This window comes from Schistocerca americana, chromosome 1 (assembly GCF_021461395.2).
Source record: "Schistocerca americana isolate TAMUIC-IGC-003095 chromosome 1, iqSchAmer2.1, whole genome shotgun sequence".
Taxonomy (NCBI): Eukaryota; Metazoa; Arthropoda; class Insecta; order Orthoptera; family Acrididae; genus Schistocerca; species Schistocerca americana.
In genome coordinates, this window is record NC_060119.1 from 894,755,643 (window position 1) to 894,775,062 (window position 19,420).

The 19,420-nt window shown below is 36.7% G+C and overlaps 1 protein-coding gene across 2 annotated transcripts in view; it reads left to right on the forward strand.

Annotated features, from left to right (window-relative positions):
* The window catches only part of LOC124614718 (synergin gamma-like), a 164,630-nt gene that overhangs the window by 127,251 nt on the left and 17,959 nt on the right, over nucleotides 1–19,420 (forward strand). For both annotated transcript variants that reach the window (XM_047142965.1, XM_047142968.1), the window contains 2 exons: nucleotides 3,297–3,447; nucleotides 15,390–15,538. In XM_047142965.1, coding sequence (XP_046998921.1) covers nucleotides 3,297–3,447; nucleotides 15,390–15,538 — 300 coding nt within the window. The remainder of the gene's footprint in view (nucleotides 1–3,296; nucleotides 3,448–15,389; nucleotides 15,539–19,420) is intronic.

Consider the following 19,420-nt stretch of genomic DNA (forward strand, 5'->3'; position numbering starts at 1 on the left):
AATGAGGTGATGCAAAAGTTTTTTTGATGTGTGTATTTTCAGTGCAATACAAATACAAAGATAAACTGGGGTAAGAACACAGATGAAATGGAATTACTCTGTAACGAACCTCCAAAGACCATGGATCCCTTATATCAAAATTCTCAGAAATGTCCATGAACGACCTCCGAAATTTTGTCAGTGGAGTTCAGGATCACTCTATATTTATAGTACACCATTTATTCCAATTACTGATTGCGCAGTAAGGCATCAAGTAACCTACAGGGTGTTACCATTAAAGATAACACATCACCTGCCTGAGCCATACATGTTGCACAGTAGTGCTGCATAAGCTGAACTACACTGAAATGAACTAACTGAATACTTTTACCTGGTTAAATGACCTGTATGACTGAAACACTACTTAGTACATTGATCCTAAATCTAAGTTAACAATAACAAAATATGTTACTTAATTTATATTTATCCTTTTAGTAACCTGTGAGGATATTTTACTATCAGTAAAAAATGTTGAAATGTTAAAAATTGGTAAAAAATATCTGTACATACTTTGTTGTGAGTTTGCAGGAAAAATTTTTGGTCCATTCATTCTTCAACATTTAAGCAAGTGAACGATAGCAGATTGAATATGGAGACATATATAATAACTAATGTTAATAGTTTTGCATGTGTAATCTCAGTGTTGAGCAGTATTTTCATTATACAGGGTGATTCAAAAAGAATACCACAACTTTAAAAATGTGTATTTAATGAAAGAAACATAATATAACCTTCTGTTATACATCATTACAAAGAGTATTTAAAAAGGTTTTTTTTTTTTCACTCAAAAACAAGTTCAGAGATGTTCAATATGGCCCCTTCCAGACACTCGAGCAATATCAACCCGATACTCCAACTCGTTCCACACTCTCTGTAGCATATCAGGCGTGACAGTTTGGATAGCTGCTGTTATTTCTCGTTTCAAATCATCAATGGTGGCTGGGAGAGGTGGCCGAAACACCATATCCTTAACATACCCCCATAAGAAAAAATCGCAGGGGGTAAGATCAGGGCTTCTTGGAGGCCAGTGATGAAGTGCTCTGTCACAAACACCCAGTCTCTGTAAACTGTTTATACCAACATTTAATACACCACCTATCAGGAGGTTTAACACCATACTTCGTTCGAAATGCACGCAGAACAACTGTCGTCGATTCTTCTGCCGTACTCAATAACACAAAAGCTTTCTGTTGAACGGTCGCCATCTTAGCATCAACTGACGCTGACGCCTAGTCAACAGCGCCTCAAGCGAAGAAATGTACAACTAAATGAAACTTTATAGCTCCCTTAATTCGCCGACAGATAGTGCTTAGCTCTGCCTTTTGTCGTTGCAGAGTTTTAAATTCCTAAAGTTGTGGTATTCTTTTTGAATCACCCTGTATTTCGCTCTTTGGGTGTGCCAGTCTCATATAAACAAACTACCTGCATCAGTGCCTGTTATGTCAGTTATATTACTTATTAGATAGAAAATGGAGGCATTTTCTTAAAATAAAATTATTAGTAAATGAAAAGTACAGGGTGTCTCAAAAGAAAGTTTATATTTGATGTTTCAAAATAAAATAGAGGTTGAAGTCTGTCAACAAATTATTATTAAAATATACAGTTTTGAAATTTACTTGTTAAAAGTAATGTCATTAAATTTATTGTGAATCATTTAAATGCAATCCAGCACAACAGCAGCACTCATTTAAACAGTGAATGAAAACGTGCATCACGACTCAACATGTTGATACTTTAATGGATGACATTTTGTTGTGGATGTTTTCTTTCAGTTGTTGCAGAGGAGTCAAGCTATTGACATACACTCTAGATCTGACATATCCCCATAAAAGAAAAATCAGTGGTTCTTACACCTGGACTGCATAAGCACCAATTTATGTCTCCTCCTAGAGATCGATTTGCCAGGAAACATTTCACAAACTTACAATATAGACACATTAGACATGTGTGCTGTGGCTCCGTCTTAGTGAAACAATGTTCTTTGGTTATAACCAGTAAAATTTTGTATTTCAGGCACCAAAAAGTTATTTAATATCATCACATAATATTACGAATTTATGGTAACAGCATGACTGTTCTTGTCCTCGAAAAAGTACAGACCAGTTAATCCTCTCGCTGACATCACACCCCATAGAGTAACTTTTGGCAAATGAAAGGATTTCTCATGCTTCTGTGTAGGATTCATTGCATTCCTGTAGTGACAATTTTGCTTATTGATGTGACCGTTCAGGTGAAAGTAAGCCTCATCTGAAAACAAGATGTTGTTAAACGAAGGGCACTCAATCACATCATTAAAAAAATGCAACCTATGTCTGGCATTCTGAGGGTTTAATTCTTGTGCCAGTAGGATTTTGTAAGGGTGCAATATAACGTCCATTTTCAGAACTCAGTGCAGTGATGATCTCTGCACATTGAAAGATCTTTAATGTTTATGATTGGAGAGGTTAGGATCATCACGAGCAGACTAATTTACACTCTCCATGAATTTGTCAATTCTTGATGACCTTTGTTGCCTGGATTTTGGTTTGTTCAATGTTGAACCAGTCTCCTCAAATGTTTTGATCCATTTCTGGTTAAGGGAAACACTTGGAGCATCATTTACATTATGCAATCCACAATCACTACAAAATTGCCTGCAGGCTACAGTCATTGGACCACCATTTTTGTAAAATTCTTGCACACAAAACATGCAGTCTACTCCTGAGAAGCACACCATATTGACTGAATTCCTAAAGACCAGACAAGAAATGGATACACTCCCACTCTCCTCCGATTTATTGCACATGCGCAGAGAGCTGTTCAAATGTAAACTTCCTTTTGAGACACCTTGTGTATGATCTGACTTACATCATCATTGTCTATTGTGTCAGTGGAGTTCCTTATTTGTGGCCTGTATCATCACTGAAATGGTTCCCCATTCATCTCTGTACTCCACTTAACATAGTTTCCTAACCACATCACATGCCCACAATGCTAGCAGATGGCTTCAGTCTCATTGTGGACACTAGTCATAATGTGGTGGCTCATCAGTGTATTATAATAACCTGAAACAGAATTTGTATGCTTCTGACATAGTCAGAGTAGTATATTTCTTGTGAAGAAGTTCCGTCTAGTTATGTAAGCCATATCTTCTATTGCTTTTCTTAGCATTTTGCATCATTGTTTCTTGTTTACCTTTATTTTCCAGCAGCAGTCCTTTGTATACAATGCTTATTCCCATTTTTTTTTTTTTTTTTTTTTTTTTTTTTTTTTGATAGGCAGTGGAACACGAAGTCACTGAATGGTGTCGATGTGTACAGAGCTGTCTGAGTCTTCTCCAGGCAGCCCTAAATTTATTTTCTTCAGTCACATCTGAAGAAGTGTTAGAAGAAGTGCTACACATTGGTGAAGGGAAAGATTATCTAAACAGTGAGTTGTGCTATTTGTCATATGTTATGAAATATATATGTTAAAAATGGTTATTTTTACTGTAACACAGATAATAAAAATGAAGAACTTTGCAGATAAGATTGATTTAATGAGGTCATCTGACAAATTAAGCAGCACATAGTGTATCTTAAGTATTTTGACACGAAAATGACACTTCTAGTAGGTAATAATAATAATAATAATAATAATAATAATAATAATAATATTTTAATGGATAGGTGGGGGTTAATAGGTAGCATCTGGATTACAGCAGTGGATTATAGCAAATGAGTTTGTATCAGAAAATGAGAAGCCATTGTGGGAGATACTAGTCTGTTGCCAGCAGTCCTGAATTAGGGCAGACTAGATATGTGGAAGTAATATGTATGGAAAGAAAGTGCTGTTAGTAAATAAACTGTTGAGGTGTGGGATAGGGCTAAAACTCTGTTAGCAAGTGCTGTCCAGCATTGATGAATAGTATTGTGTGGTTAATTTTAGCACAAGAAAAGAAATTGTTTTTAGATCTAATTTTCTAAAATCTTTTCTTTGTGTACTTAAATATGTTGGATAATATTCATTACAATCTACTTGGTACCATTAATCAACAATTGGAGGCCATGTTGGAACTTACTTTTTTATGTGCATACTTTATGTTTTGAGATGGCCAGTGTATTTTAAACAGTAAACGAGAATATTATAGTTGCAAATTTAAAAAACTGAAAAATGACTGAAAAATTTGTTGAGTTTTGCGTAAGTACTATTTATTTGCAGTTACACATGTAAAAGTAACTCCAGAGATGTCATTTTAATGCTGCAAAAACAAAATATAAGAACAGTTCCAGTTTTATGGTACACTCAAAGTGAAGAAATTTGCAGTTGTGAACATTTTGAAACTAATGTTCGAAGTGATTCTCACATTGTTATGAAACTGTATTGCAACAGAGTCAGTGGTGCAGTTGTTAGTAATTATCTTGCAGATTAAGAATATCCACGTGGTGTTGACATCCAAGCTGAGCATTAGCTACGACAATGCTTTATCACCAAGTGGCTTGTTACAATGGATCAGCTTGCCATCCAAAACCCTGGGCTCAGCCACCCTTCTGTCCACTACTACCATTCAAAAACTATGTTGCTAATTGGGCTCTGAAGCACATCAATGTTTGTGATGGGGGACTAGAATTTGATAGTAGGAAAAGGAAGAGAAGGAAAAATAATATGTGAATATGGACTGGGAGAAAGGAATGAAAGAGGAAGCTGCCTGCTAGAATTTTACACAGAGCATAATTTAAACAGTTGGTTTAAGAATCATTAAATAGGGCTGTATACATGGAAGAGACACTGGAAGGTTTTCGATTGATTGTGTAATCTTTAAACAGTGATTTAGGAACCAGATTTTAAATTGTAAGACATTTCCTGGGACAGCAGTGGACTCTCACCACAGTTTATTGGTTATGAACTGAACTGTAGATTAAAACTGAAGAAATTGGAAAAAGGTAGGGACTTAAGGAGATGGGACCTGGATAGGTTGAAAGAACCAGAGGTTCTTTAGAGTTTTAGAGGGAGTATTAGGCAATGGATGGCTAGAACAGGGGGAAGGAATAAAGTAGAAGATGAATGGGTAGCTTTACAAGGTGAAATAGCAGAGGCAGCAGAGAATCAAATAGCTAAAAAGACAAAGCCTAGTTTAAATCTGTGGATAACACAAGAGATATTGAATGTAATTGATGAAAGGAGGAAATTTAAAAATACAGCAAATGAAGCAGGAGAAAGGGAATACAAACATTTAAAAAATGAGATTGACAGGAAGTGCAGAACTGCTAAGCAAGAATGACTAGAGAACAAATGTAAGGATTTAGAAGCATATTTCACTAGGGAAAAGATAGACACTGCCTCCAAGAAAATTAGAGGCCTTTTGGGAAAGGAGAAGCAGCTGTACGAATATTAAGAGCTCATATGGTAAACCAGTCCTAAACAAAGAAGGGAAATCTGAAAGGTGGAAGGAGTGTATAGAGCACCTATACAAGGGAGATGAACTTGTAAGCAAAGCAATATTATAGAAAGGGAAGTGGACATAGATGAAAGTGGGATGGGACATATGATAATGCAGGAAGAATTCGACAAATCTGTGACAGATATAACTCGAAACAAGGTGGCAGGGGTAGATGATATTCCATCAGAACTACTGATAGACTTGGGAGAGCCAGCCATTACAAAACTCCTCCGTCTGATGTGCAGGATGTACAAGACAGGCAAAATACCCCCAGACTTCAAGAAGAATGTACTAATCAGTACTAAGAAGTCAGTTGCTGACAGGTGTGCAAATTACCTAACAATCAGTTTAAAGGTCATGGTTGCAAGATACTAAGACGAATTCCTGACAGAAGAATGGAAAAACTGGTAGAAGCCAACCTTGGGGAAGATCAGTTTGGATTCCAGAGAAATGTAGGAACACACGAGGCAACACTGACTCTACAACTTATCTTAGAAGATAGGTTAAGTCAAGGCCACAGCAATTGTAGGATTAGAGCAAACTTTCAACAATGTCAACTGGAATTCTCTTTTTGAAATTCTGAAGGTAGGTGTGGTAAAACATAGAGAGTGAAATGGTATTTACAACTTGTACTGAAACCAAATGGCAGTTATGAAAGTCGAGGGACATGAAAGGGAAGCAGTAATTGAGAAGGGAGTGAGACAGCATTGTAGCCTATCCGTGATGTTATTAAATCTGTATGTTGAGCAAGCAGTAAAGGAAACAAAAGAAAAAAAATGGGGTAGGAATTAAAGTCCAGGGAGAAGAAATACAAACTTTGAGGTTTGCCGATGACATTGTAATTCTGCCAGAGACAGCAAAGGACTTCAAAATACAGTTTAACAGACTGGACAAGTCTTGAAAAGAGGATATAAGACGAACATCAACAAAACCAAAACAAGGAATGTAGTCAAACTAAATCAGGTGATACCAAGGGAATCAGATTAAGTAGTGAGACACTTCAATTAGTAGATGAGTTTTGCTATTTGGGCAGCAAAGTAACTGATGACTGTTGAAGTATGGAGGATATACAGGGTGACAGTTATTGAACTATACGAAAAAAAATGTAAATTAGTTACAAACTACAGCATGCAAACACTTTATTCAACAGATATTCAGATTTAGGTTAAGACATGTTCGATGTGTCTGCCATCATTGGTGATGATGTGGCACAGCCGAATAGCAAAATTCTGCATGACCTGCTGAAGTGTCAGAACATCGATGCTGTTGATGACCTCCTGAATGGCTATTTTCTTCTTAGTAATGGCTTTGAGGTTATTGCTATATATCTTGTCTTTAACATAGCACCTCAAAAAGGAGTCACTTGTGTTCAGATCTGGAGACTGTGATGGCTAATCGAGGCCCATGCCAGTGTCCCAGAGCCATATTATAGTCTCCAAAGTGCTCTGCAAGGACATCAAACACTTTCTGCTTCGATGGGGTTGAGTCTGTCTTGCAGGAACCACATCTTGTCGAAATCAGGGTCAACTTGGATAATGGGGATGAAATCTTCTTCCAAAACCTTCATGCCATTGAGGAATATTGCACCAACTCTTCTGTGACTGGACATTGCGCACTACATAGTCACACATTGACAGTGAAGAGACTTCTCGATTGTGAAATGTGGATTCTCAGTCCCCCAGATGCATTAATTTTGCTTATTGACAAACCCATCTAAATGAAAGCGGGCTTCATTGCTAAACCAAACCATGCACATGCGTACTAATTCCCACTGTGCCTTGAAGCCAACTGTGCAGTTTGAATGTCCTAACACAAACTACTCAGAAGTTATGATGATTTTGTTTCATATAGTTCAATAATTGTCACGCTGTAAAATGTTAATGGCAAAAGCAAGAAAGCATTTCTAAAGAAGAGAAATTTGTTAATATCAAATATAGATTTAACTGTCAGGGAGTCTTTTCTGAAGGTATTTGCCTGGAGTGTAGCCATGTATGGGAGTGAAACATGGACAATAAACAGTTTAGATAAAAAGAAAGTAGAAGCTTTTGAAATGTGGTGCAAAAATGAATGCTGAAGATTAGATGGGCCAATCATGTAACTAATAAGGAAATGCTGAATTGAATTTGGGAGACAAGAAATTTGTGGCACAATGTGGCCAAAATGAGGGATCAGTTGATAGGACACATTCTGAGACACCAAGGGATCACCAGTTTAGTATTGCAGGGAAGTGTGGGGGGTAAAAATTGTAGACGGGAGACCAAGAGATGAAAACAGCAAGCAGATTCAGAAAGATGTAGGTTGCAGTAGTTATTCGGAGGTGAAGAGGCTTGCACAGGATAGAATAGCATGGAGAGCTGCATCAAATTAGCCTTCCCACAGCAATAATATATGAATGATGCTTGCAACATTGTAAGTTGGTTTTCACAACATATTTTGTGTGTTTCTTTGAGTATTTGTGAGCTGATATTTGTCAGGATTCATACCTCCCTGTAGGGTAAACAGGGCCATTACCATATATATCACCACACTCTGGTCCTTAAACCCATTTAGTTACTTGTTAATTTGACTTCCTATGGTATATATACACTTCAGCTCCAAGTATGAACTTCGTAAGTGTTTTGTATACACTTTCTGTCATAGATAAGCTATAGCTTCCAGTACTCTACCAATGAATAGAAATTTTCTATTTGTTTTACATATAACAGAGCTTATGTACCATTCAGTTTCACATCACTACACATTTTTACTTCCCTGACAAGACTGCCTTCATTTTGACTCATTGATTATAAGACAAAGACTACATCATTTTTAAGTTTTGTTGAGTGAACAGTTTTACATCTTTCTGTAATAAGAGGTAGTTGCCAGTCTCTTGTATGAAGTCGATATTTTGTCCTTAACAAAAGTGGATTGTTTGTAAGACTAGTTGTGTAAGATACTACATTAATGATGATTGAATTTAAAATATTGTGTGAGAAATCCCAATACTGACAAGTGTTATGTTCTTTCTGCTATTATCTGAAGAATTAAAATGGAAAAAATCTTCATTCTAATAATAGGCTATACCAGCCAGTTCTTGGCAGATAGTAAATCAGATTTAAAAAAAGAAAAGAAAAGAAGGCACCAGAGGAAGAGGAGGAGATAAAGCTAGAGTAAAATAAAATGTTACATTTGATGAATTTTCTTCATTCTTGTAATTTAAGAATATTAGGTTTTCATTCTTCAGAGCCTGGTCATTGCTCAGCACAATTCTGCGTGTCATTAGTAGTTTATTATTGAGATTGATTTTATTATTGAGATTGTAACATAATGATTAATTTGAAAATCCATAGATGTTCTACATACACATAACAGTACACAAATTGCTGCAAAACTGGATATGCTGCTGTATATGTGGTAGAGGACTGTGTTTTGTTGCATCATATTATAATATGTCCATACTGAAGGATTTTTGTGTTAGTGATTCATTTGTCACAGTTATCAGTGATCAGGCCTGTGTGTACCCTCCTTTTTTGACTCTCCAGGCAGTAACTGTACTGGGTTTAGAGGTGAAAAGTGTTTACAACATTCATTCTGGGGCACAACATGCCCCACCAGTGAGTCATATTTTTGTTGAACAGTTTCAGCCATTTGAAAGGGATCACATTGTGCACCTGCAGGAAGCTGTACAGATGTGTAGACAGATTGCAGCACATGTTGGAGCATTGTATTGGTCATGTGTTGCTTCTTTCAACAGTGGTCTGTGGAACGTGGTCACACCTGTAGACCAGGTTCTGGACACACATTTAATACAGACACATCAAAATTGACACATTTTGTGAGCAGTGGCAGCCAATCGAACATCAATCAGGGTTGAAATTTGGGCACATGTTGCACCTGCTGTCATTGGGGACCTTTGCAAAGTATCTGCTTTCAGCGGGAGTAAGATCACATGTGCCTCTGGTCAGGCTACCACTGACACCTGGAACGTGCCAATCATGGCTACTTTGGTGTCATGAAATAGTCAGCTCGAGAGTGGAGTGGCGCTCTGTTGTTAGTGATAAAAGTAGGTTTTGTCTGTCTGCAAGTGATGGATGTACACATGTATTGTGCAGACCTGGTAGGCTGCATATTCGAGAGTGCATTTGCCCATGACATACAGGTCCCATCTCAGGCTTCATGGTGGTGGGGCCATCAGTTACAAAACAAAGTCACATTTGGTGTTTTTGAGGGGTAAATAGTGTTGTAAAATTCCTGGGAATTTAAAATCGAAGAAATATTCCCAGGGAATATTGCCAAAATTCATAAATTCCTGGGAATTTATGGTTAATTAGCAAGATAGCGCAAAAAACCATAAAAGCAGTAATTATATGGTTAAATCAAACTCAAAAACTGAAATATATTTTAACATAAAGTTATAATTAACTAAAATTCCTGGGAATTTATAATTTTAAAAACTAAATCGTTCAAATGAAGAGGTCAGTGTGGTAATTGTCTGATTTAAAAAACACAAACACTCTTATATGTTCAAAATATATTGTAATTGAATAAAAGCACCAGAAAAATAACCAGAATGTGAAATGTAAATATCAAATGAAAACTACTAAAAGGCAAAAGGTTTAATACAGCATCTTTATTTTCCATATTCAATCTTTTTTAAGTTCCCTAGTCACTCTCATTGTCACTCTCAATGTCCATTAAATCATCTTGACCCTTCTACATTTCCAAATCCAAAAAAGTCATCATCATCTTTACAGGTACTTGACTCGATCTCATCTTCTTCACTCTCGAGAATTCCTTCATCTTCTTCCTGTCCTCCTGTTTCCCCTGGGTTGCCCTCTGCTTGCTTGCTTGCTTGTTTCTTTCTTCTCCTCTTTTGGAGGTGGAGCAGTCATTAGCTTCCAGTCGCAAGAAAGAATTGTTAGTTTCGCTGCTCACTCAGGAGAAAGACGGTTTCTTTTCTTGGAATGCAACCAAGAAAACATACTAAATGTACATTCTGTGGCAGCCAAAGTTACTGGTGCCCCCAATATTCTTATGGCTACATCTGCCAAGTCTTTCCCTCTTTTATCTTGTAAGAAGTAAATTTCCCCATTGCAGCTCATTGTAATTAAATTACCCTAAAGACCTAAACCATGGTTATGTTCAACTTAATTAGCCTTTTTTATTTTAGTGCTTTTTTTTATTTGAGTACTCTTATTTTATATTTAAAATTATAAATAAAATATTTGGATAGGTTTTATATTTAGGTTTATATGGATCTGGACTTAACCTCCTTGTTAGAAATAAACACATTTTATTGTTTTCAATGTTTTGAATATCAAAGAATTAGCCCGAACTGCCAAGGGTTGAAATTTATGACTCTTACGTTTCCTAGAATTGCCAATGTTGAAATAATCAGCCTTTATAAAAACAGAGTTTATAATATTGATATGCCATTTAGTGAGTAACTAAAGCCACTAAAATACACAGGGAAGTTTGTTTATTCAGTTTGTTAAGTTTTCTGTTGATGTCAGAGATATTTTAGGCTGTAAAGTTTATTTTAAACTCATGCAAATTTTGTAAACATTAGTCATTGAAAATGACATTTCGGGGGAAAATTATGTGAATAAACTGGCCGACATTTATGATTTCCTTGAAAATGCAAGTGATTTTACTGACATAGAACATAGTAAAGTATTAATTAACAATTTTAAAAGTGAAAGTGATAGCAGTATTTCGGAAAATAAATTTAGGTATCTTAATTCATCACAGGAAATGAGAAGATATTGAATTCTGAAAGGGAAACACCTCTAGTCATTCATTTGGAAAAATTAAAAAATACTAAAGATGACTGCTGGTTGAGAATTATGCCTTCAGAGAAATATTTTGTAAATTTAGGTTTCATTCAGAAAAATGTGGGGTTTCAACTTGCCTAAAAAGAGCGAATGTTTTAAATCATTTTTTCTTCCAGACTTGTGGTAAATTATGTTTTGCATGGAATTTGCAATGAAATTAATACATGGAATGATAAATCTTGGATTAAAAATGTATGAATTTACTGAGTTAACCTAGTTTTAAGTTTCTTTAACTACTAATAAGAATCAAAACAATCAAAATCTAAAAATGTTCATAAATTCCCAATTTTTGGGAATCTTCCGAGGCCAAAGAAATATTCCCGGCAATATTCCCATTTTATAAGTTCCCACCCACTGGGAATATACCTAGCCCACATCACTAGGGGTAAAGTAACAAGTGCCTGGTACATTACATAGCCTGTTATCCCAATGCTACTGCCATTTCTTCAACAGTAAGGTGATGTGCTTTTTTCAGCAGGACAATGCACATCAACATATTGCTGCTGTGACTGAATGTGATCTTTGTGATGTACAACTACTGCCCTGACCAGCTAGATCACCAGATCGCTTTCCAAATGAACATGTGTGGGGCACATCAGGTGGGAACTTGTTTTTCAGGGCCTGCAAGAACCATTGCCAAACTGCAACATAGGGAGGAAGGTGCTTGGGACAATCTACCACAGGATACCATTCGGCACCTTTATGATGTTTTGCATGTGAGACCACACGGCTGGGTTGCTGCCAGAAGAAGCACTGTGTACTGATGGCGCTGCTTAGCCACCCTTTACTGTGACATGTTTTATGTGGTCTGAATTTGTTACCATATACTCTTACAGTGATGAACTACCCATCAGCTCCTCACTTGTAAATAAAATGACATTGTCAATGATGGTCTTGCATTTTTTTCCAGCAGTGTATTTCATTAAAAAAATTAGATAATCTGTTCCTCAGAAATTTTGTTGGGGCAGTAACTGACATAAATTTTGGTTTCATTTATTATTATGGAAGTAAACAATAGTGGAAAAATTATGGAATCAATGAACATATTGATTAGTAAAATTTTTCTGTGGTAGCTCTGGAGGTGAAAAATGTTGGAAGAACAGAATTACAAACTTTCTTCTATTTGCTTCAGATTATTCAGTTTTTAGTTTATGTTTTTGTGGTTATGATATTGATTGTTTCTGCTGAACATTGGATAAATTGTCAATAGGGTCACTTTATACATCTGCTACCAACTTCATATTTCCACATGTTTGGGAAAATTCTCAAACATTACTCTTATAAGATTGCACCTGGCCAGAAGTGTGTAACATTCTTTCTCTTGTGTGATGTTTGAAATATTAACATTTGTGTAACTCATTTTATTTTTCAAATAAATTTTGATCTTGAATAATTGGCACATCTCTAACTTTGCTGTCTCTCTGTCAAAATTTTCTGACAGTGGCATTACAAACCACCAAGTTCTCTAACCCTCTTACATTAGGTAGGTTCAAAAATAGGCAATTATGGATGAAATCTGGTTAAATACCTGCTGTGCCACTTTATTCACTTCAATTATTTATGAATCCATTCATGTATCTCAGATTGGACTGTCAGCCTATGTTTCTATTCAACACATGCTGAATTGTATTCCCCAGATTTATAGTAAATATTTTCCAAGATAAATTATCTACAGCAACAAAACATTTTGCACTCAACTAATCAGTGAGCGGTAGTAGAGAATGTAGGCCATTAGTGGTCTCTACAATGTGAAAACGTGGGTGGCAACTGGTGCCTGGTGTCTTGAGTGGGAGGTCCTTGGAATTCCTTGGAGTGTTGGATATTCAGAAACTGGCAGCCTCCAATAACTAGGTAGCAAAAATATTTTGGAATGAAACTGCTATATTTGGCGTGCCAAAAAGTGAAGTAAACTGTTGTTGCTTTATTATAGTCGCGTATTTTTAGCATACAAACAGGAAAAACATTTCAGAGTAAATTACCTCGAACACTGGAAAAATCTCAGTGTTTTTTAATGCAGTAGTGTCTACACTACTAGCATGTACATCAGTGGTTTGTTTGAGCAGTAGAGAACTTCCTCCTGAAGCCTACATTGTTGGTAACTTGTGCAAATTATCAGCATCAGACTTAGAATTCAGAATGCAGTCGTGTTTATTCTCATGTTAGATTGGCTTGTATTAATTACTGTGTGTTACTCTGCTGTAGCATCAGTTTCATTTAGCTGATTAATAATGTTAATGAAAGAAGATAAAGTAGTAATAATGAAATATCATAGGATAATAATTCAGTTAAAATGACTGTCCATCACCAGGTAAACAAAACTGTACAATTCCACTTTCATTTTCTGTTTCCACTTGTAGGTGTATAGGTACAAATTTAGTGAGACTAACCACTTAACTTCGATATAGGATCACCATAACTCGAGTAGAATATCACTCTGAAGTAATTGTATCATAAAATTACTTATCATGTTAGAGATTCTCCTAGATGTGGTAGCACTATTCTTCTGGATAGATTAACTATCTAAAGCAGTGAGTTATTTCTGGAAACACACCATATGTTGTATGATAGACAAAGACAATTGAAACATTCTACTGTGTTTTCCTACTTGATGGGTAGAACTTGGTATTGGCTTTGGGAGGCTGGACTCCAAAGCAAACATACTGTCATCTATGATAAATATAAATTCTATCAGTTAGTGCTTATCAAGGACAGTGTCATGTTTATGTTTGACTTGTGAAATATTTTCCAATGTACTATATCACTTCTTTCCCCAGAAAAATGATCATCGAGTAAAAGTATTCAGGCCATGAAGTGACTATTTTGATCCCAAATATATATGCATGAGTCATCTGACAGTGGCACTGTGACTGTGACATTTTTTGGCCTTGATGCTTGCATGCAACTTGGAATGCTTAACAGGACAGTAGATTTTAATGCTATTCATTATACTCATATTACGATCCCGTCAGTGTGATAACTGTATCCTAAGGGATTCATCTGTTTCCAACAGGATCAGTCTCCACTATGTATCAGTGGTGGTACAGTAGTGCTTCTTTATTGGCCTACCCTTGCACCAGACTTCAACTCAATGAAATTGTCTGGGTAGAGATGAAATGGTCCATGTGAGAAAATGGGTCTGATCCAATGGCAAGAGCTTGTGATAACCTTTGGACCGTTCACCCTAGTTGCCTGTTGGAGGTGGCAGACAGAGAGAGATTTTTTACATATCTTGTAAACTCCTTTATAGACTGAAGGTGGACATTGAAATCAGACGTCTTTGGGCTAGTTGTTAAGTGGTGAAGAAGTGACATGCTGTGGCCTTTTGACTTCCAAAACTATCTTATTGAAAACCGTGAGATGTACATTCATTTTATTTTTTATTTTCTGTAGGTTGAACAATTAATACAGCAGTAATGTGGCCCTGTTGCATAGTGGATAAGTGTCAGGTTACCAATCCAAAGGTCCAGGGTTCACACACTATTCAGTCTTTCAGATTTCTTTTCATTCACTTATTGCTTTTTCAGCTCTGACAGTGATTTATGTATTTGAAAAATACTGAGCTGCACAATGATTCAGAGTCCACATTAAACTTTAAGCAGGATTCAAACCAAATCCTGCTGTCACACGGTTAATTTCCAGCCTGTCGACTATGCCACCAAATGATTATATTAATTACAGGGGCATTTGGATGTTCTTTACCACTTTTCTGCATTTGATACCCATAAGAACGTCATTGGTTTTGCTAGTGTGTAACCCTATGAATGACACAGTACAATTTTATTGTGTGTTTGACTGTATGCTGAGAGTCAAGAAGGTGTTATTCCTTCAATTACACTCACAATTAGAAGAGTTCTTTACTTTTATGAGCAGTACTTTATAGCCTCTAATGTGATGGCACCTGTGTAACTTGGTTAGTAGTTAAAATTTCAGTTCTGATACCCCCCTCACCTCTCCCCCCCCCCCCCCCCCCCCTCTCCTCACCATCTTTTATATCAGTTTGCATTTAAAGATAATAAACAATATCTCATATTTAATAGGAAATCATGCTGAGTTTTCTTTTTATAAATGTGTTTTTTTTTTTTTTTTTTTTTTTTTTTTTTTTTTGTTTTCTGTTATATCTGAAATTTACTTTCTTGTAGATCTGTTGGAGGTATATGGTGTCTGTCAGAGGGTGAAGCATGCCTTTAAACTTACATCTGCTGAATCAAAGAAGCTGGAATCTCTGTTTTGTGAAGTTGACCAAGTTTGGGATGGTCTTCATGTATATTATTACAAGGCTGATATCTCGGTAAGAAATTATTATTCCATACATGGAATAATCTTTTTTATGTGAATCACGTGACATTAAAAAGCTTGCACATTGCTATTAATAAATTCTGTATACCTGTTGTAAATCTTATTGTGGAATAAGAATATGTTTTCCCACACTATTTTGCCACATGTTGACGGCAAATCTCCAAGTAATAAGCCTTCCCTCATCCCTAACTATAGTCTTCAAAGACAGGTACTGACATTCAAACCTGATGGGCGAACAGATTTTCTTTGACACTCTTCTCATGCCTCTAATTCTCTACCTGTGTACACTAGGTAAAATCCTCTTTATTACTCAATACCTGAAGTGAAACAACAAACCATGTATTCCACAAAAATTTTGACATGTTCTCACAAAAATCTTACCTAATCATTCCAAAATTTTTTGCTAACCCCATCTATGATACATCCTGGTCTGTTTTATGTCACTTGTGCTCCCAACCCTTTGCCCTAAAGGTCATATCTGTGTGAAAGACCCAGACACAAGATATGCTGCATGCATCATTATAGCACATCACAGTCTAGTCTTGACAGTGGTATACAATACAGCATCTGAGAATAACATCATTTTGTGTGCAATTTTGCTTCAATCAGTGTGCAGTTTGTGGGCTTAACCACCATCCAGTTTCTACAATGCCAAATAGTGAACAAAAGCCAGTCTGACCACCTGTTTGCAGAATATTCTGGTGAGCACAAAATGATCAATTTCAGTGGATGCCTGTACATCACAAACCATCACTTGAAACCTTTTCTTAAGAGTGACTGATTGTTAATTATTCTCCAAAAATCAGCAGCAACTGAAAATCCTCTAAAACTCAAGTGATGATTTAATTGTAATAAAATAATCAGTGTTGATTACAAAAGAGTTGTTTTATTTGTGGTAACCAGTTTCATTCTTGAAAGACCATCTTCAGACCATAGAGAATCACTAATAGTAACCCACATAGACTCTTGGTGGGACTGTAGTGTATGCCAGAAGGCACAGTTGTCAACTGCTCATTCCCTTCCCGCATACACTACATCTCCATTCAGTGTCAGCACTTTGTTAAAATTAAATTTTGATCAGTGTTTTTTTCCTAAATATGTTACCAAAAATTATTAATAACTTAATGATATTTGAATAAAAGTAGCCTTATAAGATATATAAATCATAAAGATGATTCTTTCTTCCAATGTGGATTTGTGAATTATTCTTACGACTTCAATTCAGGAATAATTTAATCATTCAAAGAATATTTCTCTAATTTCATTATACAGTTACGTGAGAAATAGGTTATTTTTGAGAATTTTCAGGTGCTTAATAAAACTATATCTTCATAAATTACCAGCATGAGTGTTTTGGATATGTAACTTATTTCACAGCTAATCAGTGTTTGTGGTTCACAGCTATGGCAAAGAATATGTCACCCCTAAATTTCGTTGTATATCAACACAAGGAAATGTGCATTTTTGAGATTTTTCAGAAACTACCATTGTTGTTTAAATGGAAACGTGTTGTTATTTTAGCACCGCTGAAAATAGAAACAAATACTTAATCAGTGCCATTTGTAACATTGTGAAAGGTTAAGTACATACAGAGGAATTTGTAACGTAAAGTTGATGCTTGAAACCTCAGACTTTGTCATGTGTTGTGGCTCTGAGCAATATGGGACTTAACATCTTACGTCATCAGTCCCCTAGAACTTAGAACTACTTAAACCATACTAACCTAAGGACATCACACACATCCATGCCCGAGGCAGGATTCGAACCTGCGACCGTAGCAGTCCCGCGGTTCCGGACTTCAGCGCCTAGAACCGCATGGCCACCGCGGCCGGCTGTCATGTGTTGTAACAACCAATATCTGTAGGGGTATGTTTACGATGACTATGATGTTTACTAGTTTGGTTGTCTCTGTGTCTGCATGTAGCGCTTGCTGAATTAGTCCTTGTACTCGGAATAACTGTAGTACATTGTGTTACTGGATGTCTGTGAGAGTGTACTGTACCCAAGTAAGAACAGAAGTACACATAGTATAAATATGAGAAGTTTGCCGGCCGCGGTGGCCGTGCGGTTCTAGGCGCGTCAGTCCGGAACCGCGTGACTACTACGGTCGCAGGTTCGAATCCTGCCTCGGGCATGGATATGTGTGATGTGCTTAGGTTAGTTAGGTTTAAGTAGTTCTAAGTTCTAGGGGACTGATGACCTCAGATGTTAAGTCTCATAGTGCTCAGAGCCATTTTGTGAGAAGTTCGCAAGTACAACAGTGTGTACGGTGTTGTAAGAACTGTCAAAATGGTTTATTCTAACTCTGAAAAGGCAGAGATGATACTCATCTATGGCGAGTGTAGACAAAATTCAGCTGCAGCCTGCAGGTTGTGTGCAGAAAGGTGCCCGGACAGAGATCATCCAATGTGCCACATGTTTGAAAACATTTACAAACAATTTTATGCAACAGGTATGGTCATAACATGCAAACGGGTCCATAACAAACCTATCACAGGAGAAGCAGGTGCAGTTGGTCAGGTGCAGTTGGTGTGTTAGCTGCTGTTTCCATGAACCCACACGAGGCAGTGCAATGAGTCAAAGTAGTGTAATGTGCATACTTCATCATCACAAATTTCACCCATATTATGTGTTGCTGTATCAGCAATTACATGGAGATGACTTTAATAATTGAGTGAATTTCTCTCAGTGTGCATTAACAGAAAATGCGTTGCAGTTCTACCTGTTTACCAATGAAGCAGATTTTACAAACCACAGTGCAGTGAATTTGCGAAACATGCATTACTGGTCCGTGGACAATACTCGCCGCCTTCAGTAGGTAGAGCAAGAGCGACTGTGGAATGTAAATGTATGGTGCAGAGTAATTGTCAACCATCTCATTGGTCCTCACTTCATTGAAGGCACCCAAACATCTGCAAAACACATCAAGTTTCTACAAAATGATGCTAACATTATTAGAAAATGTCCCACTGGAAACGCGTAGATGTATGTGGTATCAACATGATGGTGCTCCTGCACATTCTGCAATGAACACCAGGCTGACCCTTGACACAATGTTCGCCGGACGTTTCATAGGATGTGGCGGATGCATAAGTTGGCCAGCCCGTTCTCCTGATCTTACACTTTTAGACTTCTTTCTGTGGGGTATGTTAAAGGAGAATGTGTACCGTGATGTGCCTACAGCCCCAGAGAATATGAAACATTGTATTTAGGCAGCCTGTGGTAACATTACACCAGATGTACTGTGTTATGTAAGACAATCATTACATGGTAGATGACAAATGTGTGCAGCAAATGATGGGCACCACTTTGAACATTTATTGGCCTCAAATATCAGGACACACTCTTTTACATTCTGTAGTTGAAAACAGAAAACAAATTTGTAAGTTTAACTAAATTCTTCTGTTAATGTACATTTTCTTGTAACAAATCACTGCCATACAGTACTCCTCAGAGAAAAATACCAATAAAAATGTTAGCATGTGGACTTAACATTCTGTTCAAATCTCTTCTGTATCTACATTGCATCACTGTTCCTTTTTTATCCCAAATTAACTGGATTCTCTCCAATACACATGATTGAACTGCTGAGGAGTTAATCAAGTGTCAACTTTGTGTTACAAATTACTCTGGATGTAATTAGCATTTTACAATGTAAGAAACGGAATCAATTAAGTATTTTTTTCTATTTTCAGTTGTGCTAAAAATTATAACACATTTCCATTGAAAAAACATAAGTATGTGTTGAAAGTCATAGTTCTGTGCATTTCTCAGTCGTTTGTATTAACCAATAACACCAGCCCCGCTCCTCACTTTCCGTTTGCGCTATTGGTTAGTCCATGTTTGTTGTGGTGTGGCGGGTGTTTCCAGTGGT